At 45.3% G+C, this 27,972-nt stretch overlaps 1 protein-coding gene across 1 annotated transcript; it reads left to right on the top strand.

Annotated features, from left to right (window-relative positions):
- Nucleotides 1–15: 15 nt before the first annotated feature.
- LOC307232644 (SH2 domain-containing protein 3C-like) lies at nt 16–26,704 on the top strand (the record flags this gene model as incomplete). The annotated part of the gene is made up of 22 exons (XM_080003745.1): nt 16–193; nt 757–1,402; nt 7,059–7,101; nt 8,334–8,450; nt 9,847–10,235; nt 11,903–11,991; nt 12,130–12,140; nt 12,872–13,026; nt 13,192–13,249; nt 13,582–13,722; nt 18,232–18,386; nt 18,552–18,609; nt 18,942–19,082; nt 21,041–21,126; nt 21,203–21,314; nt 22,536–22,620; nt 23,018–23,403; nt 24,049–24,164; nt 25,276–25,447; nt 25,534–25,645; nt 25,852–26,058; nt 26,270–26,704. The coding sequence occupies 22 exons, from the start codon at nt 16–18 to the stop codon at nt 26,437–26,439; spliced, it is 3,627 nt and encodes a 1,208-aa protein (XP_079859871.1). The 3' UTR covers nt 26,440–26,704.
- Between the last annotated feature and the right edge of the window lie 1,268 nt (nt 26,705–27,972).

The raw sequence follows: 27,972 nt of genomic DNA, 5'->3' as shown, positions 1-27,972 counted from the left end.
ATAGTAGAGGTACACATGGTGGTTCTCATTGTGGTTCTCATGGTGGTTCTCAAGGAGGTATACATGTTGGTTCTCATGGTGGTTCTCAAGGAGGTATACATGTTGGTTCTCATGGTGGTTCTCATGGAGATACACATGGAAGAGGTACTCATGATAGTTTTCATGGTGGTACTAGTGAGTACTCACAGTAGAGGTACACATGGTGTTTCTCATGGTGGTTCAGAATTCTTTGTCAGTTTTCTGGTTGACATCTTTGTTGACATCTTCATTTCAAATGTCTCAATTCAAAAGAATCAGAGGTAAATTTGGTAAATACCACAAGGACATCTACGTCCTGCATTGCTTCATATTCACTCCGCTGGTGTTTGCAACGTCCGTTAGATGTGTCTGGTATTATTTTACGAGATCACCGTCTGTTTCCAGCAGAATTCACAGAAGGGTCTCGAGCGTTCGAGTTCGATTCCGTTCGACTGAGGCTGTTTTTCAGTCGGGTGCCGACTGAACCACCTTCATCCTGCTTTGTCTCATCGATTTTATTTTTATTGATTCATTCTTCTATTAAATGCCTATTCATGCGCTATTTATAATAATCCATTTCTTTCGTCAAAATTGCAAAAAACTGCCAAATAAATAAATAAAGGAATGTATAAACGATTGACATATTACATTTCATAAAATAATCTCAACCACTAAGAAAATCAAATTATATTTCATCCAGTTTCTCTCCTGAGCATTTTTTGTGTCTGTCCTTTGCAGGTTTCAAGTGGTTGGGCAGCCTCACCAACCTCTCCACACGACGGTCGCCAGGCAAGACCAACTCCAAACCTGCCGCAAAGCACGATGGGAGCTGCAGTCGGGGGCCCCGCGGTCGGGGGTCTGTGGATGACCAGTCGTGCCCCCACGGCCCCCAAGCCTACGCCCGCTCCAGCGAAATGTACACCCACGTGGGCACGACGCCACGTAGCGACAAGCCTCGATGCTCCAGGGGGTGGAGGAAGCAGAGCGGAGGGGGCTCGGGGCCTCAAGGTCAGCAGGTCCAGGCCCACGAATGGGACCGCGTCCCAGAATCCCCTCTTCTGGGAGCCCTGAGCTGCTCCACTCTGGACAGGCGGCGTTCTGCACCGGCGCGGCCCCTCCCAGCACCACCCATGGCCAGCCCGCCTCGAGGAGCTGAAGGTCCTCTGAGGGGTAACGAGCGCCCGTTAAGATGTGAGACCGCTTCGGAGGGCGCTGGAGAGGGGGAGGGGCCCCTGGAGGCCCCTGTGGAGAACAGAGCCCTAAGCCAGGGCTGCTACGAGCTGATGGGGGCCGTGGGAGGAGCGGAGCAGGCGAAGAAGCAGCAGGAGGAAGGTCTCAGGAGGAAGCAGGAACCTGGAACCCTGGACCTGGAGCGTCCTGAGGGGTGAGAACTGACCTGGGAAAACATTCATTTGAGTCCAAGATCGTCCGTAAATTCAAACTCCATGTGGGAGTATTTATATTTTACTTCATATTTAATGTACAATATAATGTCCATACAAATGTCCAGTGAAACACTGATCTGTCACAAGCTTCGCAATTCGAAGAGTTTCATTTTCAATGAGATTAAAAACAGTAGAACACGGCTCAAAAGTGCTTTAAAATTCATCAAATTAAGAGAATTTGGAGCTATGACAATATCAAAAGAAAATATTGAAAAAAAAAAAAAACGAAATAAAATGTAACAACATATCTCAATCTTTTTCTTTTGGCTGCTCCCGTCGCCACAGTTTTGAATTTTACAAAACTTAAAAAACGTAAAATGTTTCAGTTTAATAACAATAATAGTAATAATAATAATAATAACGGTAATAATAGTAATAATAATAGTAATAATAATAATAATAATAATAATAATAATAATAATGATAATAATAATGATAATAATAATAATGATAAAAAACAATAATAATAATAATAATAATAATAATAATAATAATAATAATAATAATAATAATAATAACAATAATAATAACAGAGCAGTCTTAATGAATTATTATAATAAATATTTTATTTGACTTATGTAACAAAAAGATGGGACGCTACATACAATAATAAAACAAGAGCGCGCATGCGCACTGGGCTCCGCTCCGTGCTGTCACCTTCAGTCAGACCGAGGATGTGCTCCGTGCGGGACGCGCCCCTGCGCTTGGACACCACAAGGTAGGAGTTACATCATAGTGACAATAACACAGATAATAGTGTTTGATCATTTGATAAGTAAATATCAGTATTAGCAGCTGAACGCATTGAAAGTAAAAGTACTTAACTGGTCCTGTCCAGTAGTCTGCTATAACAGAGTCTAGTACTTGATGAAGTACTACTGCAGCTGGTTACTAAATACACTAAATACACTTATATAATATATGTAGTTTCGGACATATATACAATATAAATCCTGATTTTTCTTTCAGTATCTCCACTGAGTGAGAAATGTAGTAGAGTAAAATGTACAGATACTTGCTCCGAATCTAAATGTACTCATATATAAATGTACTGAAGTACTGAACAGGGTTTGTACTTAAGTACTTTGATAGAATTCAGTTTCACTGCTTCAATCTTCCCAAACTTTGGTGAAATTCATTTTCAGCAGCTTTCACACAGACGGGCAGACTTTACACCGCTCCCAGCGACGTTTATTTCTATTTTATTTCTTTCATGTTTTACTGTAATTTTGTTGAGTTCGTTAAAGTTGTTTTATGAGACTTCATCCACTTTCAAGTCGGGAGGCTCCAGGCAGTGGAGAGTGAGGGTTCAACGGGCTCCAGGCAGTGGAGGGTGAGGGTTCAACGGGCTCCAGGCAGTGGAGGGTGAGGGTTCAACGGGCTCCAGGCAGTGGAGGGTGAGGGTTCAACGGGCTCCAGGCAGTGGAGGGTGAGGGTTCAACGGGCTCCAGGCAGTGGAGGGTGAGGGTTCAACGGGCTCCAGGCAGTGGAGGGTGAGGGTTCAACGGGCTCCAGGCAGTGGAGGGTGAGGGTTCAACGGGCTCCAGGCAGTGGAGGGTGAGGGTTCAACGGGCTCCAGGCAGTGGAGGGTGAGGGTTCAACGCCGCCTGAGCTCCAGGGAGTGAACGTCCTGGACCAGGAGCCACATCACATAGAGAGGGAGTCCTCCATGTTTAAGATGGAGCTGCACTTCTGAGAAATAATAATAATAATAATATTATTATTATTATTATTATTATTATTATTATTGTACATAATCATATTATTATAATTATTATTTTGATTATTAATATTATTATTATTATTATTGCTGCTGTCGTTATTATTGTTGTAATTATTATTGTTAATATTAATATTATTGTTATTATTATTATTATTATTATTAATAATAATAATAATACAATAATAATATTGTTGTTATTATTAGTAGTAGTAGTATTAGTATTATTAATGGTCCATCCCGTCCACTCCCCTATTGTTGTTGTTTGGATTTTTTTGTATTATTCTTCTTTTTGCACTTTTTAGGTTAAAAGTGTCTGGAACAGGAAAACCACTGCGGCAATAACAGGGTTGAGGTGTCATTAGAACAGGGACGTCGCAGACGTCCCGTGGTTCAAGTTTCATCCAAATGGATCCACAGGATTAGTGAAAAACAACAAGATTTAACCGGAAGTAGCTGAACTGTCGTCCTTCCCCGACACGCCAACGTTCTAAAACCTCCAGTCAGGTGGAGCGCCATGAGTTTGTGGAGTAAGACACATTGTCCATTGCTCCATCAGTCAGTAGTGGTTCCAGACTTATATCTTTCCTTTTTTTAAATATAAATCATTCTGTTCCATCGAAGCCAGTGCCGTGGCCCTATTTTGCAGCATTGGATCCAGTCGTAACACAAAGTGTAGGAGTGGAAAACAGAACAAAACACATTCCCTTGTTTGTGACCTCACACATGGAGTTTGCTTGCAGCTCCAGAGCAAGGGGTCAGAATTGTGTCCCTTTTATTTTAGTCCCAAAGGTTTAAAGAGTGGATGAAATGTGTGTGAGGGACATGCAGTGTTGAATGTGTTTGAATGGAAGCGTCTTATTGGACCTTCCACACGGAGTGATTTCCTTCCAGAGACACCGTGAGGCAGGACTCTGTGGACTGTAGACAGAGACCTGACAGGAAGTAGGCAGACACCTTCTCATTTTTAGGATAAAGTCACAACACGCAACAAGTGGAACTTTGTAATGTAGTTGGTGTCGATATTGGACCCTGTGTATTGCTGCCTGCAGCTATATTTATTATTATTATTATTATTTATTTTTATTTTTAGTTATTTATTTTTTATTATATTTTATTTTATTTTATTTTTCTTGGTTCGTGACAAAAATGCTTGGTGAAATTTGGTGACATTTGCTCGTTCCCAAAACAGCCGTTGTTCCCTCAGAACTGCAGTTTATATCTATAACTACACACAAAGTGTGAAAGATTCTGTGTGTGTGTGTGTGTGTTGTGTGTGTGTGTGTGTGTGTGTGTGTGTGTGTGTGTGTGTGTGTGTGTGTGTGTGTGTGTGTGTGTGTGTGTGTGTGTGTGTGTGTGTGTGTGCGTGCGTGTATTTTGCATTCATTTCTCCGCTTCACACACTAGAGCTCTGTGTATGAGTGTTTGTACACACAATAAACATCCAACCGAGCAGCTGAATGTAAATGAGATCAACTGATGCATCCAACATCCAGTTTCCCCAAATGATCCGACACAGTGGTCGTACAACAACCAGGTCACTGCACATCCAACACCCAGCATCCATCCAACATCCAACATCCATCCAGCATCCAGCATCCATCCAGCATCCAACATCCATCCAACACCCAGCATCCATCCAACATCCATCCAATGTCCATCCAACATCCATCCAATAGCATCCAACGGCAACCAACATCCAGAATCCATCCAATAGCATCAAACACAGAACATAAGCTCACATTCAAAACAATCCAACATCCAGAAGCTATAAAAATATACATTTACATATACATATATATATAAGAATCTATATAATTATACATATACATATATATAAGAATCTATATAAATATACAAATACATATATATATATAAGAATCTATATAAATATACAAATACATATATATATATAAGAATCTATATAAATATACAAATACATATATATATATAAGAATCTATATAAATATACATATACATATACATATTTTTAGGAATCTACATCTCTAGGGCGTCCTCAGACGAGCCTTCCATCGTTGTTTCCAGTCATCCTGGTTCTCCATACCTCTGGCCAGCTCGTTGGTGCTTTGTGCTTCCGCATCATTCTTGAGTTCATCCACATATGTTAAAGTGGGACGTCCTCGTGACCGGTGCCCATGTGTTGGCTCCCCCAGTACCAGTTTGCTGGCTGGCAGCTCCTGGTGTCTCTGGCAGTGTCCTGCTAGTGTCATTCTCCTTGCAGCAATCTTCTCACTCACCCTTGGGATTCCCTCGTACAGAATTCTGTTGGTTACATGTGTACTCTTGCTGATGTTAAGCACTACACGCAACATCCTGGTGTAGCACCCGTCCAGGGACTTCTCTAGGGTTGGCTTCAGGGACCAGCATTCACTGCCATAGAGGAGAACGGACTCTACTGTCGCATAGAAGAAGCTGAGTTTGATTTGGCGGGGGAGGTTGGAGTTCCATACACTGGACATGCCGTTCAGGGCCCTCCATGCAGGTGCCTTCCTCACTTTCAGATCTTGCTCAGTTGAGTTGACCCATGAACCCAGGTACTTGAAGTCATCGACTTCTTTCAGCACAGTTCCTCCTGCTGTAGTCAGAGGTTGATGTTCTGGTGGAACGTTAGAGGTGATGACCTCAGTTTTCTTGGCGTTTAGCCTCAGGCCTACTTTGCCGCACTCCAGCTCTACCCTTTTCAGTAGTTCTTGTGCTTGATCCACATTATTGGAGAGCAGACTGATGTCATCCGCATAATCAAGGTCCGTGAGGACCACTGCAGGATGTCGTCTTGACCTCCTTGGTGTTAGCGCGAAGCCAAGTTCCTGCTCTCGCCCGCTGATTGCCTTCCTGAGTGCGTAATCGAGGACTATGATGAAGAGGAAGGGGGCTAGTGTGTCCCCTTGCATAACGCCAGCTAGGATGTCAAACTCCTCGCTGTTGCCATCTGGGGTCATCACCTTGGCTCTTGTTCCTGCGTACATGGTCTCTATTGCTCGGAGTAGGTTGGGAGGGATTCAATACGCCTTAAGGATTTTCACCATCATGCCTCCGTGGATCGAGTCAAAAGCCTTTTTGAAATCAATGAAGCACAGAACTGCAGTCAGGTTGTGCTTCCTCACCTCCTCTCCTGAATCTATATAAATATACATATATATAAGAATCTATAAAAATATACATATATATAAGAATCTTTATAAATATACACGTAAATGGATAGTTTGGTAACGTCTAAACACTACAGAGTGACCGAGTCCACGCCCCACACTGGACACGATCCAACTGGACCTTCTCAATCACAATCTGTACATTTATAGTCAATAATATGATGACGTCATAAAGCGTCTTACTGTAAATATCATTATAGTAAATAATATGACATCATAAAGCGTCTTACTGTAAATATCATTATAGTAAATAATATGACATCATAAAGCTTCTTACTGTAAATATCTCCTTCATTTCAGAACCAGACGTGTGGCGTGTCAGTTCACCAAGTCTAACTGAATATTTGGGTCAAAGTTGTTTGGTTTTTCGCTGATATCTGCTCTGTATGTGGATCGATTTGGATCAAACTTCAACAACAAGGTCTTTGTGACAGCCTGGTACAAACAAGATGTAAACCGTGTTCATGAGTTATGCCGCAGTTGGTGTTCAACAGAGTTTTAGGCGTCAAAATTCACAGAATTTTTTCTCCAGACTCCAGGCCTGCGGGCTTGACCCCTTATGACCAAAATATGACATCAAATAATTGACAGTTATATAACAGACGACTTTGTGGTTGGCAAATGAAATTGTCACTTTTTTTGTACAGTAATAATTTGGAATCAAAGTTTGTGACGGGTCTGTCTATTTTCTATTTTATTCCTCAGTCGGCTGGACTCTGTGAACGACAGCAGCGGAGAGTACGTCCAGGTAGGACGAGGCCGCTTCCACTTCCTGCCAACGGTGATCTGAGATTCTGCTGCTGCCTGGTCCAATAGATACAGCTTCTATTTCTTTGAAAATACAAATTAATTTTATATATACAGTATATATACAGTATATATATCTAAATATATATATGAAATACAGGTTTTAAAACATGACAAAATGCACTTGTTGTATGTAAGTGGCTTTGGACAGAAGCGTTTGATGGATGACACACGTCTGGTTCTAATATGATGAAAACTTGGAGCTCAAAGGAAGCGCCGCTCCGTCTTTAACAGAGAATAGTTTAAAGTTAACTGGGTTACCGCTGGCAACCAGACCCATCCCGGAGAGTGAGAGAGAGACAGGCAGACAGGCAGACAGGCAGATAGACAGGCAGACAGACGGGCAGGCAGACAGACAGGCAGTCTCCTCGTGACTCCCAAAACGTCTGGCAACAAAAGCCATTGACTGCTGTCTGTAAATATAGAGCAGCTAAGAACCAGAAGTACAGAATAATAAATAATAATAATAAATATATTATATTCCATATTATCCCATTCTAGTGTGGTGACATTCTTTTAAACTTAAACGTCATCAAATATTTTATATCTAAAATAATAATTAATAATAAAAAAATAATTCTCTAAATATTTTGCACTGTAGTTTGATAGTACACCCGCCACTAGGGGCGCTCGTCCAAGTTAGTGACATTCCTTCATTCAGTGTCGAAGTCAAGTCCTCCCCCCAATCTGGGAACAACAACAGCACCAGATGAGGGAGGAGTCAGACCACAAAAGAATTCCCAGAATGCCCGGGACTGTTTGGTGATGTACAGTAGCTGCTGAGCGATGACCCCCACACAATGCCGTCGCCGTGACGACCCGGTCAAGACGCTGGCCCCCACGGCCTCATGGGATGGCGGTGTGGGAACCGCAGAGTGGTTGACGGCCTGGTTTTCAGCGGGACCAGGAGATGGTTCTAAAGAAGCGCTCTCACAGCGTCGTCACAACCTTCCCCAAAAATCTGAAGGTGTGAACCACCACCAGGAAAATGGTCAGTTATGTCAAATGTACTGACCAGTAAATGAGCTCAAACTCAATTTGAAGTCAGTCATCAGGAGAGTTCTAACACTGATACTAGTATTGGTACTAGTACTACTCCTAGTACCAGTGCTACTCCTACTACTAGTACTGCTACTAGTAGTAGCACTAGTACTGTGTATCTGCCACGGTCAGTTCTCCAGGCTGGACCCTCCGTCCCAGGAGCTGCAGAAGGAGCTGGAGGAGGAGCTGAAGCTGAGCAGCACTGAGCTGATGAGCCACGCCTGGTACCATGGAGGCATAAGCTGGGAGGTCAGACACACACACACACACACACACACACACACACACAAAAAGAAAGTGCAATCCCTGATGTGCAATGTGTCAAGACATGTGTAATACACTTGTAATAGTACTATCTGGCTCCTATTTATGGCAATTTTTTCATTTGTATGTTTCTATATATTTGATATTGTTTATAGTGTGTACTGGATATGCTCTTTATTTCTGCTGATCCCTTTTTGCTGCTGGAACAATGTCAATTTCCCCGTTGCGGGACTAATAAAGGTTTATCTTATCTTACAAACTTTACCGCCTGTTGTATCTTAGCTGCCCAAAGGGGGCGCCATTTTACAAGACTTCCTCGGCCCCAATTACATTTTTCTGATGGGTTAGTTCGTTTGTGGAGGTTGGTGTTAGTTTGTGGAGGTTCAGGTTAGTTGGTGTAGGTTGGTGTTAGTTTGTGGAGGTTGGGGTTAGTTTGTGGAGGTTCAGGTTAGTTGGTGTAGGTTGGTGTTAATTTGTGGAGGTTGGGGTTAGTTGGTGTAGGTTGGTGTTAGTTTGTGGAGGTTGGGGTTAGTTTGTGGAGGTTCAGGTTAGTTTATGGAGGTTGGGGTTGGTTTGTGGAGGTTGGTGTTAGTTTGTGGAGGTTCAGGTTAGTTGGTGTAGGTTGGTGTTAGTTTGTGGAGGTTGGGGTTAGTTTGTGGAGGTTCAGGTTAGTTGGTGTAGGTTGGTGTTAATTTGTGGAGGTTGGGGTTAGTTGGTGTAGGTTGGTGTTAGTTTGTGGAGGTTGGGGTTAGTTTGTGGAGGTTCAGGTTAGTTTATGGAGGTTGGGGTTGGTTTGTGGAGGTTGGTGTTAGTTTGTGGAGGTTGGGGTTGGTTTGTGGAGGTTGGGGTTGGTTTGTGGAGGTTGGTGTTAGTTTGTGGAGGTTCAGGTTAGTTTGTGGAGGTTGGGGTTGGTTTGTGGAGGTTCAGGTTAGTTTGTGGAGGTTGGTGTTAGTTTGTGGAGGTTCAGGTTAGTTTGTGGAGGTTGGGGTTAGTTTGTGGAGGGTGGGGTTGGTTTGTGGAGGTTCAGGTTAGTTTGTGGAGGTTGGGGTTGGTTTGTGGAGGTTCAGGTTAGTTTGTGGAGGTTGGGGTTAGTTTGTGGAGGGTGGGGTTGGTTTGTGGAGGTTCAGGTTAGTTTGTGGAGGTTGGGGTTGGTTTGTGGAGGTTCAGGTTAGTTTGTGGAGGTTGGGGTTGGTTTGTGGAGGTTCAGGTTAGTTTGTGGAGGTTGGGGTTGGTTTGTGGAGGTTGGGGTTGGTTTGTGGAGGTGCAGGTTAGTTTGTGGATATTAAAGTCAGTTTGTGGAGATTTTGGAAAAGGACAAACTCTCCAGTGAGAGGGAGTATGAAAGTGGACAAGGTCCTTACAAGGTGAGGTCTGTGGGCAGGTGTCGGAGAAGCTGGTGGTGAGTCCTGGAGACTTCCTGGTCAGGGACTCTGCTTCCAGCCCAGGAGACTACGTCCTCACCTGCTTGTGGGACCAGGGCCCCCTGCATTACCTGCTGAGCCGGAGCCCGGTTAAGCCCGGCACCACGTGCACCCGGGTCCAGTACCTGTTGGACAGTGAAGCCTTCAACTCCGTGCCGGCCCTGGTCCACTTCTACGTGGGGAACCGGGAGGCTCTGAGCCGGCATAGCAAAGCCCAAATCCACCGGCCGGTGAACAGGACTGTACCGCTGCGTTACCTGGAGGCGGTGTTCGCCAAGACCGGCTCCGAGGGCGACGGCCCCCCCTGCAGCCTGGGAGGACTCAAAGTGCAGAGCGTGTGTCCATGGAGGTGAGAGGTCATCACAGCACATCAATCAGCCCGTAACACCTAACCCTTCGTTCATTTATTATTATTATTATTATTATTATTATGATTATGATTATTGTTTGGATTATTTTTCTCTGAATTTCCTGGGAGAACTATCTAGAACAGAACAATGGCAGAAGCTACAAACATGGTTGAAGTGCCGTTAGAACCAAAGTAGCCGGATGGTCACAGGTCACGTTCAAAAACGAATGGAGTGAGATGAGATTTAGAGTAAGACGCTCTGTGACGCTTTGTGATTATACTATTTACGATAAATGTGCAGGTTCTGGTTCAGAATGTCCATTGTCACCGTGTCCAGTGTGCGGTGTAGACTCTGTCGCTCTGTAGTGATTAGAGGTTACCTGTAGGCAGCAATGGACCCCGTCTATTGCTGCCTACAGCTATATTTAAGGGTCCAGGGCCTTATTGTTATTGTACGAGAAAGAATTCTGGGAATTTTGAAGCCTAAAACTATCTGGAACACCAACGCATAACAGACAAACACGGTTTGTGTCTTGTTTCAACCACGCTGTCACAAAGACTTCGTGGTTGAAGTTTCATCCAAATCGATCCACATACGGAGCAGATATTGGTGAAAAACCGAATGACTTTGACCCAAAATATTCAGTTGGTCTTGATTAACTGACACGTCCCACGTCTGGTTCTTAAATGAAGGATATTATATTTACAGTAAGACGCTTTATGATGTCATCATATTATTTACTATTAATTATATTTACAGTAAGACACTTAATGAAGTCATCATATTAATTACTATAATGATATTTACAGTAAGACGCTTTATGATGTCATCATATCATAAATGTACAGATTGTGATTGAGAATGTCCATTTGGACCGTGTCCAGTGGGTGGCGTGGACTCTGTAGTGTTTAGACGTTTCCAAACTTTGGATTTACGTGTATATTTATATAACTTCTTACCTGTAAGATGTCAGTAGATCTGTTAGATGAATACTTTTAATACCTGCTCTACATTACTTTGTCGGATTAATGAAAAAATAATAAAAAATATTCCTTAAAATGTCGTCAGTGTGTCTCTCGAAAACACTAAAATTTGCCATATTTCATGGAAACGTAACTGACTGAAAATGTAATCCAAGTAAAAATATCAGCAAATCAATTCTGTGCCCGACACGGCAGCAAACAGCCACCGGTCACTGAGAGAGCAGCTCTACTTCCACAGACAACACGCTGACAAGCTGTGCTTTACAGGCGAACATGGAGGGTTGTTGTTTTAAACACAGGAGGCTTGTGCTGTGTAGACCGTAAAGTGGTTGCTCCACCAGACCAGCAACCAGGAGACGACAGACCGGGGGGAGCCCATGCTGCGTTCAAGGAAACTCGGAAAATCGTGCTGCGTTTCAGAGAACCTGGGAAACTGTCAAACACACCCAACAAGACTAAACTGGACCCTGTGTATTGCTGCTGCCTGCAGCTATATTTATTAATATTATTATTTGTATTATTATTATTATTATTATTATTTGTATTATTATTATTATTTTCATCATCATCATTATCATCATCATCAACAGCCTTCGTGATTAATCGTTTAATCCTCCTTTTCATTCTCTGCATTGCATTTCCTTGTACTGAAAGGAGCTTTTTCACATGTTCTCTCTCTCCAGTCCATCTGCTCTTCATCCCAAGAGGTCAGAGGTTTACTGCTCTGTGCCAGTGAGCGGCAGAGCTCCTCTCCTGACGCCCCCCAAAACCTGTGAGTTTAAAGTGGATGGGATGTAACCTGGCATGTGTAACTTGATACAAATCCATGAAACAGCATCATGTGTCATGTTTACAAGGACCTTTCAGCTCCTTTCAGCGTGAACCTCATCTCTGTTTTACATCCTGACAGTGGATTATCCAGTACATAGACACACTCACAAAGTGTGTATATATATATATATATATATATATATATATATATATATATATACACATGTATCAATGAGTTGTTAATTATTTTCAGCCATTTAGTTATTTCTCACATTAATCATTCAACAAGAAACATCTTTTAAATTTGACAACTTTTCAATAGCTTTTTTTTCGGTTCAGTTCAGTTTTTTGGCGTTTTTACAGAATCTGCAAAGAATCTGTTATACGTGTAATTAAAAAAAAAAATGATCACATAATTTAACACCTTATACAATCTCTAAAATATTCTTAATAAGATGTTCTGATGGGATCCCAGTGGATTAAATTCCATTACATACGAAAATCCTATTAAAATAATGTGCAATGTGTAATGTAATGTTTACTGTGTAATTGGTTTGAACCCAGTAAAGGATCTATTTTTAGTGTCTATATCTCAATACATAAATCATTCCTTTTTCACTTTCATTGTGCCAAACAGCTTCCTCCATAGAAACCTAAGTGCTGAAACCAAGACCAATATTACCAGTAGAACCACAGCTAGTATAAATAATACCACGTCAATTGAATGGTACTGAATCATGGACATCTTGTACGAGTCAGTCCTCAGGTGCGGCGCCCCCTTGTGTCTCATTACAAACTCTAACCAGAACATGGCACGGTCCAGCGGCCTCATAGGCTGGTCCCTGTGCAGTGCCGACAGCCTCTGCATGTTCTCCCTGTAGGACGGTTCGTACAGAACCTCCTTCAGGACCGCCAGGAAGCTGTCTGTGGTCAGCAAGCCGATGTCCAGCACCTTGGCCACTCCCCTGGTCTTCATCCTGAAAAGGTTGTCCTGCTGGTCAAACATGAGCGGCAGCCCCACCAGCGGGACACCATGGTAGATAGCCTCCTGGACCCCGTTGGTCCCTCCATGGGCGACAAACGCCCTCGTCTTCGGGTGACCCAGTAGGTCGTTTTGAGGCAACCATTCCAAGATCAAGGTGTTGTTGCCCAGGGTGGAAGGCCTCTTCCCTGTGTGTCTCCAGATAACCTTCTGTGGCAGCTGGGCAAACGCTGCAGCGATGTCCTCTGCCATGTCCTCTGGAAGCTTCCCCACCAAGGTTCCCAGCGTCATGACGATGATGCCATGCTCCCCAGAGCTCTGCACAAACTCCTCCAATTCCGATGGGAGGGGCCTGGAGGGCTTGCACTGAAACCCGCCCATGTAGACGATGTTGGGCATGGTTGGGCGGGGGTACTCGAAGGTGAAGTCGTTCCTCATCAGCCAGATGTCTGCCGCCTGGAACAGCTCCATGTAATGCACGTCAGAGCCAAAGTAACGATGGACGAACGGCCTGTAGCTAGGATCGATCACATATGCAATGTGCATGAGTGTGATTGGAAACATGAATAAGTTCATTACTCGTTGGGCAAAGGTCATCTTGTCTGTCAGCCCGAACACCGGGATTGGGACATAGGAGAGTGGCGAGGGTGCGATAGCAAGGTGCCCCTCTCCCTGGATTGTCCACCGGACATTCAGCACCAGGGGCAGGCCAAGACGGTGCGCCAGCAGCACCCCTCCACCAGCGGCAGGGTCCGTCAGAACTACATCATACTTTGCATCTCGAAAGCTCTCCATCATCTTGGCATCGTCGAACATTTCCCCCATCGTGGTGATGAGCTGTTCATTGAGCGAACGAAGCATGGCCACCAGTGCAAACTCTGAAGCCATGCGGGCCAAAATTGAGGCCCTGTTGCACCGAATGTCCACCTGCTGGTTCACAAACAATCCGAATTCCTCCTTGTTGAATCCCACAGAGTAGTTGAGTGATACGGTCCGATAGTGAGGGGAATCTGCCTTGATGTACCAGCTGTCTCTCGGCCGTAGCACAGTGACCTCGTGGCCTCTGGAGTGGAGCTCCTCGACGAGGATCCTCATGTTGACCCAGTGGCTTCCGTCCACTGGGAAGACCAGGACATTTCCTCCACTCACGCATAGTGTAGAGCAGAGCAGGACGACCACGCCCAGCAGGCACCACAGGATCATGTCTTCACAGGAAGCCTCAGGAAGCAACACAGAACATTTCTAGTCAGACAACTGCAGAGCTTGTTCCAGAATTTGTTCACTTGATGACTTCAACGTCTAAAAGACCTAAATGCAGTAAAATACAGAAGCAGTAACGTTACCCAAATGCATAACAACAATCAACAATAATAAAGTTGAATGGATTGAATTCCATCACTTACAGTATTAACTTAGTACTTGCAGCTGGATGGACAAAGTCAATGAAAAGCTGATAGCAGCCTTCCGTCCATGCGATGCAGCTCAGCGCTCTCTTTGAGCAGGATTGGGTCGTCCCCTTTCAGTCAAAGCTCACACAAACCGAGTGTTGGTCGTTTGCGAACGATTCGTTCTTTTTGACCAAATCTTTGAAGTGATCGAAAATGAACTTTTCCCTCAACCAAAACAATGAATTTGTTTGAGTTTCGGTGAAGGAACAACAGACATTACACATGCATTGTCCCACCTGCACTTGGCAACATTGACATTTCAGTCAAAGTAAAATCTTTGTGAGGTTGAATTGTTCATTCAAATATTTTTAATTTATATTTTAATTTGAGATAGTTAAGATTTAAATGCCATTTTTACGGGACGGGTGGCAACCTTATTTTTCCCTTTGATTGCTCAATAGAATATGAAAAGAGGACATATTTTTAAATTCACTTTGAACTGGGCCAAATGGAGTACTATGCCATGGGATTCATACGTCTGCTTAATACTATACTTTATTTTGGCATTTCCACCGTGCGCGACCGATTCTCTTGCAGTGTGTGCAAACGCAGCATTTTCATGTATAATGTTATTATGATTATTAGTATTATTATTTTGATTGTGCTGAAAAGCAGGGGAACTGGTCCTGAATGTTGAACATTTTAGTGTTTTACAGATATCTGTCGGGACTCGGGACACAGCTCGAAACCGAGTCAGTCCCTAAAAACCGGGACGTCTGGTCACCGTAGTTAAAGTCTCATGTGCTGTAGTACATCTTAGTCAGGCACAAACAAATTTAATTGAACAATGGCCAATTGTAATTGTTAAGTAATAAGAGGAGCGTCAAACTTGTTTTAACATGCTTACACGCCAGCAGACCTGCACGCACTTGGGCTGCAGGGAGGACTCACTGAACGGATCCACTGCAAGAACGAGTCGTTTGCCAGCACGAGAATCACCGGACGTCGTTCTGAATCCGTGAACAGATCTTTTTAGTGAACTGATTCAAAGGATGTGTGTCCCTGAAAGGAATCGGAACGCCCACCACTTATCTAAACCCCTCTCACGTATTGTAAACGCTCAGTGATTGTGCAACAGTACTATGCTGGAGAAATACTACAAGGAAATCCCACCTCACACAAACCTGAAATATGATCCCCTCCACAGGATCGTGGATTGTCGCAGTTTTGTTTGATTTGTTTCCCAATTTTTTAAATAAAAAATTAATCTTTTACACAGGATTTTTTGCTCAGATGGAATCACCTTAGAAAACGTGGTTCTGGTGCATTACTGCTGTTGGACTTGAACTATGTCTCTTTTTCACGTCCCTTCTCAGGGCCTCTTCCTTCCCCCTCTTGGTCTAATGAGTTCTTCCTTACTTGGCAGCTTGGGGGCGAGTCTGGGCTTGTTCAGCATTTTAGATCCTTCTGGAACTTTGATAAAGAGCTTTAAAATAAACTGGACTTGACTTGAATTATCTCTGTAGAAATGCCCCAATCAGTCTTTCAGTTCATACCTGACTGGACATGCCTTCATACACAATGACTTGATCTGAACAGGTACAGATTGTACCCTCATCAGGTACAGATCCAGACCTACCTTTGCACTAAAGATCAACGTCCATTTGCAAGTTTTATCCAGCCCAGTTATTGCTGATATTGGAATTACCTTCATGTGAACACTCCTCTAGCTCTAGCTGTCGTTGAGAGGAACCAGCTTTCTCAAAAACTTTACAGTTTCCAGAGCATTTTCATATGGATATTCAATTTGACGAAACAATGAAAACACTTACCAAGATGTAGCTCAGAGCTCAGATGGCCTCAGTGTGCGCTGAAATAACGCAGGACCCTTTCTGACTCCACCCTACTCGGAGGCTGCAGGGGATGGTGAACAGGAGGAACCGGGATCCACAGGAGTCCACAGGTTGAGACGCAGGCTTGTGCACGACATAGAACCCTGAATAAGTCACGTGGCTATGTTGTGGTAGTCTGCAGCACGGCTCGGTGAAGCATGAAGGTCGTGTTCTTGTGTAACTTGGTGTATTGTCACGCTGTAAACAACATAAGCAAACAGTTCCAAGGTTGCACTATAGCTTTGTTTCTCAATAACGACTTTAATTCAGAGTTGATTTGCAATCAGACAAACATCAGCAGTCAGACATATTACATTTTATAAAGATTAGATTGGAATACAGCACCTGACTTAAGATAAACATCACATTGACAGCAACAAAAGACAACAAGTGTAAAGAGAAGGAATGCCGCAAGCGGTGTTCTGGGTCCAAGAAGACCTGGACAAGCGCCACCTACTCGCAGATTCTCAGAAATGTTCTAGCACGTGGTATGGTGTGACACCAGTAAGAATGTCCATGGGTAAAGCGCTTTCTCTGCACAGAACCTGCCAGTAGGACGATACTTCCTACTCCTTATGCCGTCCACTTAAACCCTTGTTGAATTCAGTTCTGCTGGAACTAGGCCAGGTTTTTTATGAAAGACGAACAGTCACTGCATATATGTATGAAAGTATGTATATGTATGTGACGAATAAACCTCTTGAATCTTGAATCATGCATATATTTTCTATGTCTTTGGTGGTTTGTTTCCACAAGATACAGGCATTTGAATGACAGCTACTACTGTCCCAACTAAAAAGAACGAGTCAAATGTACCAAAAATGTCTCAACAGTTATTTTGGGAACCTCAATTTCACATTTGAAATAGTATGAATGTTTCTTATACAGTGCATACATGACTCTCTCCAAGTGACACAATATTACATTCCAGTTGTTTGCACAATTGATATGAATAAAATATGAACCAAAAATCAAATTATTTTGCTGTCATTAGTCTAAGTCCAGATAATCTGTTTCCTCTGTTGGCAGTTGGACCTGGAGACCCACATCCATTAATCCAAAGGATTAATTTGAGATTTCATGTTCATTACATTGATCACACGCTTTTGTCCAAAGCAACTTACAATTATTCAAACACTGATGGATGCAGCCATCAGGAGCAATTAGGGGTTAAGTGTCTTGCTCAAGGACACTACAGCATGCTAGCAGGAGGAGCCTGGGATTGAAGCAGCTCTACCTCCTGAGCTACCATCCCCCCTTCACTTTGACCTAGATTAGCTCTCATCTTCCTTCTGGAAATCCAATTTTCTAAACCAAAACTAGGGCAAGTCTAAGACTATTTTAAACCATGAAGAGAAAGGCTATTTCAAATTTGGCTTAATCTGTGTCCACGATTCCGCCCCATCATGTAATTAACTCACCTCAATACAAGCAGTTTTGGTAACTGCACAACTCCCTGTCCTGCCTCTGACTCTAAATTCTCTCCAGTACTTGTTTTGTTCTGTTTCCATGCAGTTGAGTTTTCATGCAGAGAAATTATATGAACTCTAAAATATTCTTATCAAGGTGTTCTGCCAGGTTCTTAGTCGATGAAATCCATAACATATAACAAAGAATCATAATAAAAAATATGAACTGTTAAATCAACTTGAAATCAGTATCTAAAGGATCTATTTTTAATGTCCGTATCTCAATACATAAATCATTCCTTTTTCACTTTCCTTGTGCCAAACAGCTTCCTCCATAGAAACCTAAGTGCTGAAACAGAGACCAATATTACCAGTAGAACCACAGCTAGTATAAATAATACCACGTCAATTGAATGGTACTGAATCATGGACATCTTGTACGAGTCAGTCCTCAGGTGCGGCGCCCCCTTGTGTCTCATTACAAACTCTAACCAGAACATGGCACGGTCCAGCGGCCTCATAGGCTGGTCCCTGTGCAGTGCCGACAGCCTCTGCATGTTCTCCCTGTAGGACGGTTCGTACAGAACCTCCTTCAGGACCGCCAGGAAGCTGTCTGTGGTCAGCAAGCCGATGTCCAGCACCTTGGCCACTCCCCTGGTCTTCATCCTGAAAAGGTTGTCCTGCTGGTCAAACATGAGCGGCAGCCCCACCAGCGGGACACCATGGTAGATAGCCTCCTGGACCCCGTTGGTCCCTCCATGGGCGACAAACGCCCTAGTTTTCGGGTGACCCAGTAGGTCGTTTTGAGGCAACCATTCCAAGATCAAGGTGTTGTTGCCCAGGGTGGAAGGACTCTTCCCTGTGTGTCTCCAGATAACCTTCTGTGGCAGCTGGGCAAACGCTGCAGCGATGTCCTCTGCCATGTCCTCTGGAAGCTTCCCCACCAAGGTTCCCAGCGTCATGACGATGATGCCATGCTCCCCAGAGCTCTGCACAAACTCCTCCAGTTCCGATGGGAGGGGCCTGGAGGGCTTGCACTGAAACCCACCCATGTAGACGATGTTGGGCATGGTTGGGCGGGGGTACTCGAAGGTGAAGTCGTTCCTCATCAGCCAGATGTCTGCCGCCTGGAACAGCTCCATGTAATGCACGTCAGAGCCAAAGTAACGATGGACGAACGGCCTGTAGCTAGGATCGATCATGTATGCAATTTGCAGGCGTGTGAATAGAAACATGAGTATGTTCTTTACTCGTTGGGCAAAGGTCATCTTGTCTGTCAGCTGTGCCACTGGGATTGGGACATAGGAGAGTGGCGAGGGTGCGATAGCAAGGTGCCCCTCTCCCTGGATTGTCCACCGGACATTCAGCACCAGGGGCAGGCCAAGACGGTGCGCCAGCAGCACCCCTCCACCAGTGGCAGGGTCCGTCAGAACTACATCATACTTTGCATCTCGAAAGCTCTCCATCATCTTGGCATCGTCGAACATTTCCCCCATCATGGTGATGAGCTTTTGATGGAGCAAACGAAACTGGGCCACCAGTTGAAACTCTGAAGATATGCAGGCCCAAATTGAGACCCCATTGCGCCGAAGGTCCACCTGCCGGGCCACAAACAATCCGAATTCCTCCTTGTCAAATCCCCCTGAGTAGTTGAGTGTTACGGTCCGATAGTGAGGGGAATCTGCCTTGATGTACCAGCTTTCTCTCGGCCGTAGCACAGTGACCTCGTGGCCTCTGGAGTGGAGCTCCTCGACGAGGATCCTCATGTTGACCCAGTGGCTTCCGTCCACTGGGAAGACCAGGACATTTCCTCCACTCACACATAGTGTAGAGCAGAGCAGGACGACCACGCCCAGCAGGCACCACAGGATCATGTCTTCACAGGAAGCCTCAGGAAGCAACACAGAACATTTCTAGTCAGACAACTGCAGAGCTTGTTCCAGAATTTGTTCACTTGATGACTTCTACATCTCAAAGACCTAAATGCAGTAAAATACAGAAGCAGTAACGTTACCCAAATGCATAACAACAATCAACAATAATAAAGTTGAATGGATTGAATTCCATCACTTACAGTATTAACTTAGTACTTGCAGCTGGATGGACAAAGTCAATGAAAAGCTGATAGCAGCCTTCCGTCCATGCGATGCAGCTCAGCGCTCTCTTTGAGCAGGATTGGGTCGTCCCCTTTCAGTCAAAGCTCACACAAACCGAGTGTTGGTCGTTTGCGAACGATTCGTACTTTTTGACCAAATCTTTGAAATGATCGAAAATGAACTTTACCCTCAACCAAAACAATGAATTTGTTTGAGTTTCGGTGAAGGAACAACAGACATTACACATGCATTGTCCCACCTGCACTTGGCAACATTGACATTTAAGTCAAAGTAAAATCTTTGTGAGGTTGAATTGTTCATTAAAATATTTTTATTTTATATTTTTATTTGAGATAGTATGATGATTTAATTCCATGTTAATTTAAAACGGGACAATATTTAATTGTCAAAGACAGGATGACTCAGTTTTTACGGGACGGGTGGCAACCTTATTTTTCCCTTTGATTGCTCAATAGAATATGAAAAGAGGACATATTTTTAAATTCACTTTGAACTGGGCCAAATGGAGTACTATGCCATGGGATTCATCCCAGGATGGGACGCTTTATGTACCACAAGTAAAAGCACGTGCACACGTATATGCTGATATTATTAGTATTATTATTTTCGCTTACGTCTGCTTAATACTATACTTTATGTCTGCATTTCCACCGTGCGCAACCGAATCTCTTGCAGTGTGTGCAGAACGCAGCAGGGGAATTAGTCGTGAATGTTGAACATTTTAGTGTTTTACAGATATCTGTCGGGACTCGGGACACAGCTCGAAACCGGGTCAATCCCTAAAAACCGGGACGTCTGGTCACCGTAGTTAAAGTCTCATGTGCTGTAGTACATCTTAGTCAGGCACAAACAAATTCAATTGAACAATGGCCAATTGTAATTCTTAAGTAATAAGAGGAGCGTCAAACTTGTTTTAACATGCTTACACGCCAGCAGACCTGCACGCACTTGGGCTGCAGGGAGGACTCACTGAACGGATCCACTGCAAGAACGAGTCGTTTGCCAGCGCGAGAATCACCGCAAGTTGTTAGGAATCAGTGATCGGATCTTTTTAGTGAACTGATTCAAAGGATGTGTGTCCCTGAAAGGAATCGGAACGCCCACAACTTATCTAAACCCCTCTCACCTATTGGATAACGCTCAGTGATTGTGCAACAGTACTATGCTGGAGAAATACTACAGGGAAATCCCCCCCCCCCCTTCTTGGCATATCAGATCACAATGTGGTGCTTCTCACCCCCACCTCCACACCTATTGTTCAGCAGCAACCTGAGACCACAAGGACTGTGAGGAGGTCTCAGGAAGCAGATGAGACTCTTCAGGGCGTTTTGAGGCCCCAGACGGGGACGTACTGTGCGAGTCGCACGGTGATGACATCAGCTCCACGACCGACTGTATCACAGAGCACATCCACTTCTGTGCAGCAGCCGCCTGAAGGAGCTGCTGCACAGGAAGCAGAGAGCCTTCAGGGACGGGGAGTTACTGAGGAGTGTGCAGAAGGAGCTGAAAGTGGGACTGAGGCAGAGCACGGGGGCAGTCAGGCTCTTCCTTGCCCCTCTTGGTCTAATGAGTTTTTCCTTACTTGGGAGCTTGGGGACGAGTCTGGGCTTGTTCAGCCTTTTAGATCCTTCTGGAACTTTGATAAAGGGCTTGAAAATAAACTGGACTTGACTTGAATTATCTCTGTAGAAATGCCCCAATCAGTCTTTCAGTTCATACCTGACTAATGCTATTTCACGGCTTGAGCCTGGACATGCCTTCATACACAATGACCTGATCTGAACAGGTACAGATCCGGACCTACCTTTGCACTAAAGATCAACGTCCATTTGCAAGTTTTATCCAGCCCAGTTATTGCTGCCATTGGAATTAACTTCATGTGAACACTCCTCTAGCTCTAGCTGTCGTTGAGAGGAACCAGATTTCTCTAAAACTTTACAGTTTCCAGAGCATTTTCATATGGATATTCAATTTGACGAAACAATGAAAACACTTACCAAGATGTAGCTCAGAGCTCAGATGGCCTCAGTGTGTGCTGAAATAAGGCGGGTCCCTGGCTGGCTCCGTGCTAGTCGGAGGGGATGGTGAACAGGCTGAAACGGGATCAAAGTCCACAGGTTGTGGGATGTATTGAAACCTGAATGAGTCACGTGGCCATGTGATGTCGGCTCCGTTCGCGGCGCCGCACCATAAGCACACAGTTCCACGGCCGCACTGCAGCACTGTGACCACATCTGTTCACGTGGCGACACAACAGGGAACCTTCTTCATGGGTCAGAAGTTTTCCAGTGTTTGAGACCGGATCACACGGGCTTTGCAGGGTCAAATAACATCCAAAAATATGTAGAGCATCCTCACAGTATCCTGCCAACTATGCAACCTAGTTGTGAAAAAGTCTTGCATTGCGTTAACAAGTTTGAGACTCATTTCGACATGTTTCACCTTTTTGTCCGCCGGGCGGTGGGCCGCTTGGCAGCTGCCTCAGTGAGCATGAAGTATGAGTTCACATCTCACACCCTCCAGACTCCAGCTGGTTCACTCTGATCCTCCATCGCTACAGCGTCTTCCGCCTCCCACGCATCACTTCAGTTCAGACCTGGTTCTGCGCTGACCTCTGACCTCTCCCGCCCCCCCTGGAGATCCTCACCTCTTGGTCCTCAAAGTGGTGGTCTCAAAGATTACCCTTTCGTTGTTTTTGGCGAGATCTATGCCGAAAAGCAATCATTTCAGGTGTGTTTTCCGGACTTCGCTTCCCAGAGATCCAAACAGCGTTGCCTGTGTGACATCAGTCAGTTGGTCGTTTGCACAGTGGCCACGCCTACATCACAATTTGAGGTCGCCGGTACACGTGAATGCATGAATTTCAGTGCCTGTCGGGAGAGTGACCGTGGACACCCAGTTCTCAATACTCAGAATACTGCAAATGCAAGAAGGGCTTTCATCATCGGGCCGTAGTCTCAATCACCCTTGTGTTCCTCGTTCAGGGATGGATAGTGACTCAATACTGATTTCAATGAAAATCTTTGAGATTGGCACTTTAAGACTGAAAAAGAAAAATATACATGTTCAAGTTCAAGTTCAAGAGATTGCACAACAAAAGAGAAAGTGATGACGGTGATGCTCTGTTGGTTCCATTTCTAAAAACAAATGTACTTAACAAGCGGTTTTGGAAGAGCTCCAGGTCATGTGTTATCATGTCATGTCGTGTTCTGATCGGTTTCTCTGTTTGGGTCTCGCAGCCTCCCCTGCCAACACCCTCCCCGGACACCGTGACAACAGACCCCCAGACCCGCCCGGCGCGGACCGCCCCCACCCCTGGGACAGGGAGGGCAGCGGCTACACGGAGCTTTTCAACAGCCCTCCTCCTCCGCCTCATCCACCGCCGCCTCCGAGCTACGTGGAGAGGCTCTGCGCAGAGGACAGCTTTGGGGCGGAGGACGGGAGGGTGTCCTTCCGCCCCGTGGTGGAGACCGCCTCCGCCTTCAGGCCTGGGCGCTATCACTCCCAGCTGATGCCCGGGGAGAACCGGGCGCTGGAGGTGGGCGTGCTGCGGAGGGTGAAGGAGCTGCTGGCCGAGCTGGACCCCAACACGGCGGCCAAACACATCACCAAGGCAGACTGCGCGGTGCGGTGCGGGGGGGCTCATATAGGACAAACCGTCCCGTTTGTCAAAGGAAAACTTGGTATTTTAACCTAAAGCGTATTCTGATATCCTGAGGAGACAGCCCGGATGATTACAACAGAGTCACTGGGATTAGCTTCCAAGGATCAAAGACGAACAGAGGTTTAGGTTGAAAAATACCAGAGTTTTCCCTTTAAGTCGCCGACATTTATGCAAACGTGAGCACCACTGCTCTTCGCTGAATGATAAAGCTCCAGAATTCAGATAAAACACACACTGTACACAATGCAACAGGTGAATGGGAGAAATGGCGATTGTATTGATTTGGGGGTTGAGGGATGGTTTGGTCTTAAGGCTCCGTGGGGGGGTGGCTGCACCGCCGCAGCTTGTAAACTGCTTTAAATGGTTTCAGTTGCACTTTTACATGTATCATGTGTTTTCTCTGCCTTTTTAGCTTTTTTTCTATTCATTTATTATCCTTACTATTCTGTTGTTCTTTATATTGTATTATTTTATATCATGCATTTCAATGTGGTCTTGCCTTTTACTTTCTTTAGAGTTGAATTTGGCCCATGCACAGCAATTGAAGTGTGTGTGTGTGTGTGTGTATGTGTGTGTGTGTGTGTGTGTGTGTGTGTGTGTGTTCAGGTGGCCAGGATTGTGGATGTGAGCCCGGAGGTGCAAAGGATGATGGGAGTGAGTTCTGGGATGGAGCTTCTCACGCTGCCGCACGGCCGCCAGCTCCGCCTGGACCTGCTGGAGAGGTCGGGCTCATCTCCTGGTTGATCCGTTTGGATGATCTAGTCTGATCTTGCATAAAAGATCAATCCAATATAATCCAGTTTAATCTGATATCATCTAATTTTATATAATCTCAGAGTCAAATTTTATATAATCCAGCCCAGTCTAGTGTGGTCTCGTCGAATCGAGCTGACTGATATAAATCTGATCGAGCCTAGTGTCATCAAATCTAATTCAAAGTCATCAATATTCAATATTCCATATAATTGAATCCAATATAACCTGATCTAATCTGATTTGACTTGAGCGTCACTAGTGTCATCAAATCGAATCTCCAATCTGATTTATAACCGATTGTGTTTGTATATTATCATAATATAATCTGGTGTGACCAAATGATCCCATCCAACCCGTTGGACTCGTTTATATAGTTTTGTTTCCTTTTCACCTGCTTTGTCGCAGCTCATGTAGCTCTCGGCCCAGGATTATATATATATATATATATATATATATATGTAATCCTGTTGTCCAGGTGTGTTGAGTTTGTGTTGTGAGGCATTTACAATAGATAAAAAAGACTTAATATAAAATACGAAATCAGAGGTATTTCATGTCAAACATTATTAAATAGTCCAAAACAAAACCAAGAGAGGCTTGAAATCTCTGGTGTTTCTAACAGCTCCTTGTGAAGTGTTCTCCAGAGGGAACTATAACTTCAATTTCCTATTCATAAGCCATCTGATCTCATTCATCTGGTGTTAACGTCATGTACTCTGATCTGTATTACATTACATTTACATTACATTGCATTGATCAGACGCTTTTATCCAAAGCGACTTACAATTATTCAAACACCGACGGACGCAGCCATCAGGAGCAATTAGGGGTTAAGTGTCTTGCTCAAGGACACTACAGCATGCTAGCAGGAGGAGCCTGGGATCCAACCAGCAACCTTTAGATGACTAGACCACCAGCTCTACCTCCTGAACAACCATCCCCACATTGCTCTCTTATAATAAGCCGCAGTAAGAAAGTAGGAAAAAGGATGCGACAGACTTATCTTTCCTCCTTGTTGAGTCACATTTTGTTGAATATTTTCTACAGTTTTGTTCCTTGTTCTTCTTGCTGTTGCAGGTTCCACACCATGTCCATCCTTCTGGCCATGGAGTTGCTGGGCTGCACGGGGAGCCCAGAGGAGCGCGCCGCCCGTCTGCACAGAGACATCCAGATCGCCGCCCAGCTCAAGGGCCCCCTGGGCAACATGTTTGGTTTCTCTGCCATCATGAGGGCGCTGGAGCTGCCGCAGGTCCGTACGTCCAAATTCTGTTCTGCCTGCGCGCCGTGTGGCGCTCCATGTGAGCCGCAGATTAACGAGCCGGCGTGGCCCCTCAGGTCGCCCGATTGGATCACACCTGGATGCTGTTACGCCAGCGACACACAGAGGGCGCTATTCTGTATGAGAAGACGCTGAGGCCCTTCATGAAGAACCTCAACAACGGAAAAGGTGTTAAAACATGCACAGACATTATGCTGATATGCTGTGACGACAATTATTGATCAGATCCTGAAAAATAAAGAAATCCAAACTTCATTTCCCATTTTGGGGAAAGGTGAGACGTGAGCTGCTCGTACAAGGTATTTTTTCTCGAGAATGAAAACCTTTACAAGCCCCTCCCTTCCTCCCTGTTCCTCTCCTCCTCTCTCCCTCAGAGAGCTGTCAGCTGTCCATCACCTCCGTCCCCCACATCGTGCCCCTGCTGTCCCTGCTGGAGCAGGGTGCGGGGGTGGTGGAGGGGGCGGAGCCCTGGGAGACGGTGGAGTCGAGTGTGGACGTGGTCATGTGCCACCTGGCGGCGGCTCGCGCCATCGCTCAGCTGGGGGGGATCTACCGCGCCAACGCCGAATCCAGGCTGAAAGGTGAGACAGACTCCACCCAAGCATCATAGCAATCACTCTAGAAGTAGAGAAAGTAGGGGTAGAGTAGAAGGAGGTAGAGTTGAGGTGGAGTAGACTCCCTTGTCCCTCTCTTCGTCTTCAGGATGTGATGTTGGACGTAACGTCTACATCAACATCAGCTCCTGAGCTGATTGTCGTCATAGCAACGCACAAACACTCGGTGTATCCTCAGGTTTCCAGGAGCACCCTGAGGTGTCGGAGCTCTTCCAGACAGACTTCCAGATGAGGCTGCTGTGGGGGAGCCGGGGCGCCGGCGAGGACCAAGCCCAACGCTACGCCAAGTTCCACCAGGTGTTGACCGCCCTGTCCCACAAGCTGGAGCCCCCCGGCCCAGGACCCTGACCCCCGGCCCAGGACCCCGACCCCTGCTGAAGGCCCCCTGCCCGGCAGCTTGACCACAGGCCCAGCGCAGTGACCCCCGTCTCCAGCTCCATCTCTGTGTTCTCCATCATGAAGGCTGGACCTTTCGCAGGAAACTGCACCAGAGATGGATGGAGTTTCCCAGAAATCTCAACTGATCGACTGCACCATTCCAGCTGGAGTTCTTCTCCAACGCCTTTTAATACCAGAGGTTGTACCAGTGTTTTTATGGAGCTCGTTATTCTCTGTCAACATTTTAGATTTAAACTCGGTATCGAGTGTTGGCAGCGACACATACAAGCTGTGCAAACATTACTATTTCTAAACATTAACTTCAAGGTATCTAATATATGATTGTGATGACATGTGATGTAATATTAAAAATACAAGTTATTTTCAAATGTTTTTTAATAAAACCTGTATGGTCTGATGAAACCAGCTTGTCTGTGTTATGAACGCTGGTGGGAACCAAATGCAGTACACAAGGGGATGTAGGAAAGTTTATTTTTTGCCATGTTTTGGTCTTTAAACAACTAATCACTACTCCAAGAGGGAGAATCACGACGGGGGAGACAAATAAACAAAGCAACAAACAACAAAATGTACATGGAAAAACATGAACATAGAAACAAACAACAACATGTACATGGAAAAACAAACATAAAAACAAACAACATGTACATGGAAAAACATAAACGTAGAAATATCAGACAACAACATGTCTCGAAAAAACTGAGTAAATTAAGAGAGGAACCAGGAGGGTGCTGGGGTGCGTTCAAAGCAGGTGCTGGTTGCGTGTGTGTGTGTTTGTGTGTGCGTGTGTGTGTGTGTGTGTGTCCACCGTTGTGTGTACAGGTCTTGTCCCAATTGGTTTTGATGTATGAGGTTGGTATTATATTGTAGCACCTCCAAGCAGCAGAAAAGGTCCCGACGTCCCACAGCCGTATGGACACTCCACGGCCGCAGGAAAGCCCTGAGCGCCCCGCCCTGCAGCCCCAGAAGACCCCCGGGCTCCCGCGGAGCGACACCCACACACGGCCCAGAGGAGCGTAAACCAGTCCCGGAGAGCGGGGGAAACTGCACCCCCGAAGCGCACACATACAACCCACCCCCACATGCAGGCATAAGACGCACCCGCAGAAATGGGGGCCGCGGACACCAGGCACGGACCACAGGCCCGGGGCCAGGTCCCGTGCCGACAGACCGACCCCCCAGGCAAGCCGGCGGTGGCGAGAGTCTGAACTTTGAATGTTGGTGCTATGACTGATAAAGAGAGAGAACTAGCTGATATGATGGAGAGAAGGATGCAGACATACTGTGTGTGCAAGAGACCAGGTGGACCAGGAGCAGGGGAGGTGCATGAGGAGGTGCATGAGGAGGTGATGGGTGGGTACGGTGTCAAGGAGAGGATTGTGGAAGGGGCATGCAAACGGCTGTGGTGAAAATGTATTTCAAGAAGCGGGAGGAGCACAGGATGACGTATAAGAGTGGTGGAAGGTGCACACAGGGGGACTC

The sequence above is a fragment of the Zeus faber genome (assembly GCF_960531495.2).
Source record: "Zeus faber genome assembly, chromosome: 7".
In the NCBI taxonomy this organism is placed as follows: domain Eukaryota; kingdom Metazoa; phylum Chordata; class Actinopteri; order Zeiformes; family Zeidae; genus Zeus; species Zeus faber.
The sequence above is the reverse complement of the archived record's forward strand: the minus strand, read 5'-3'. Positions and strand labels throughout refer to the sequence as shown.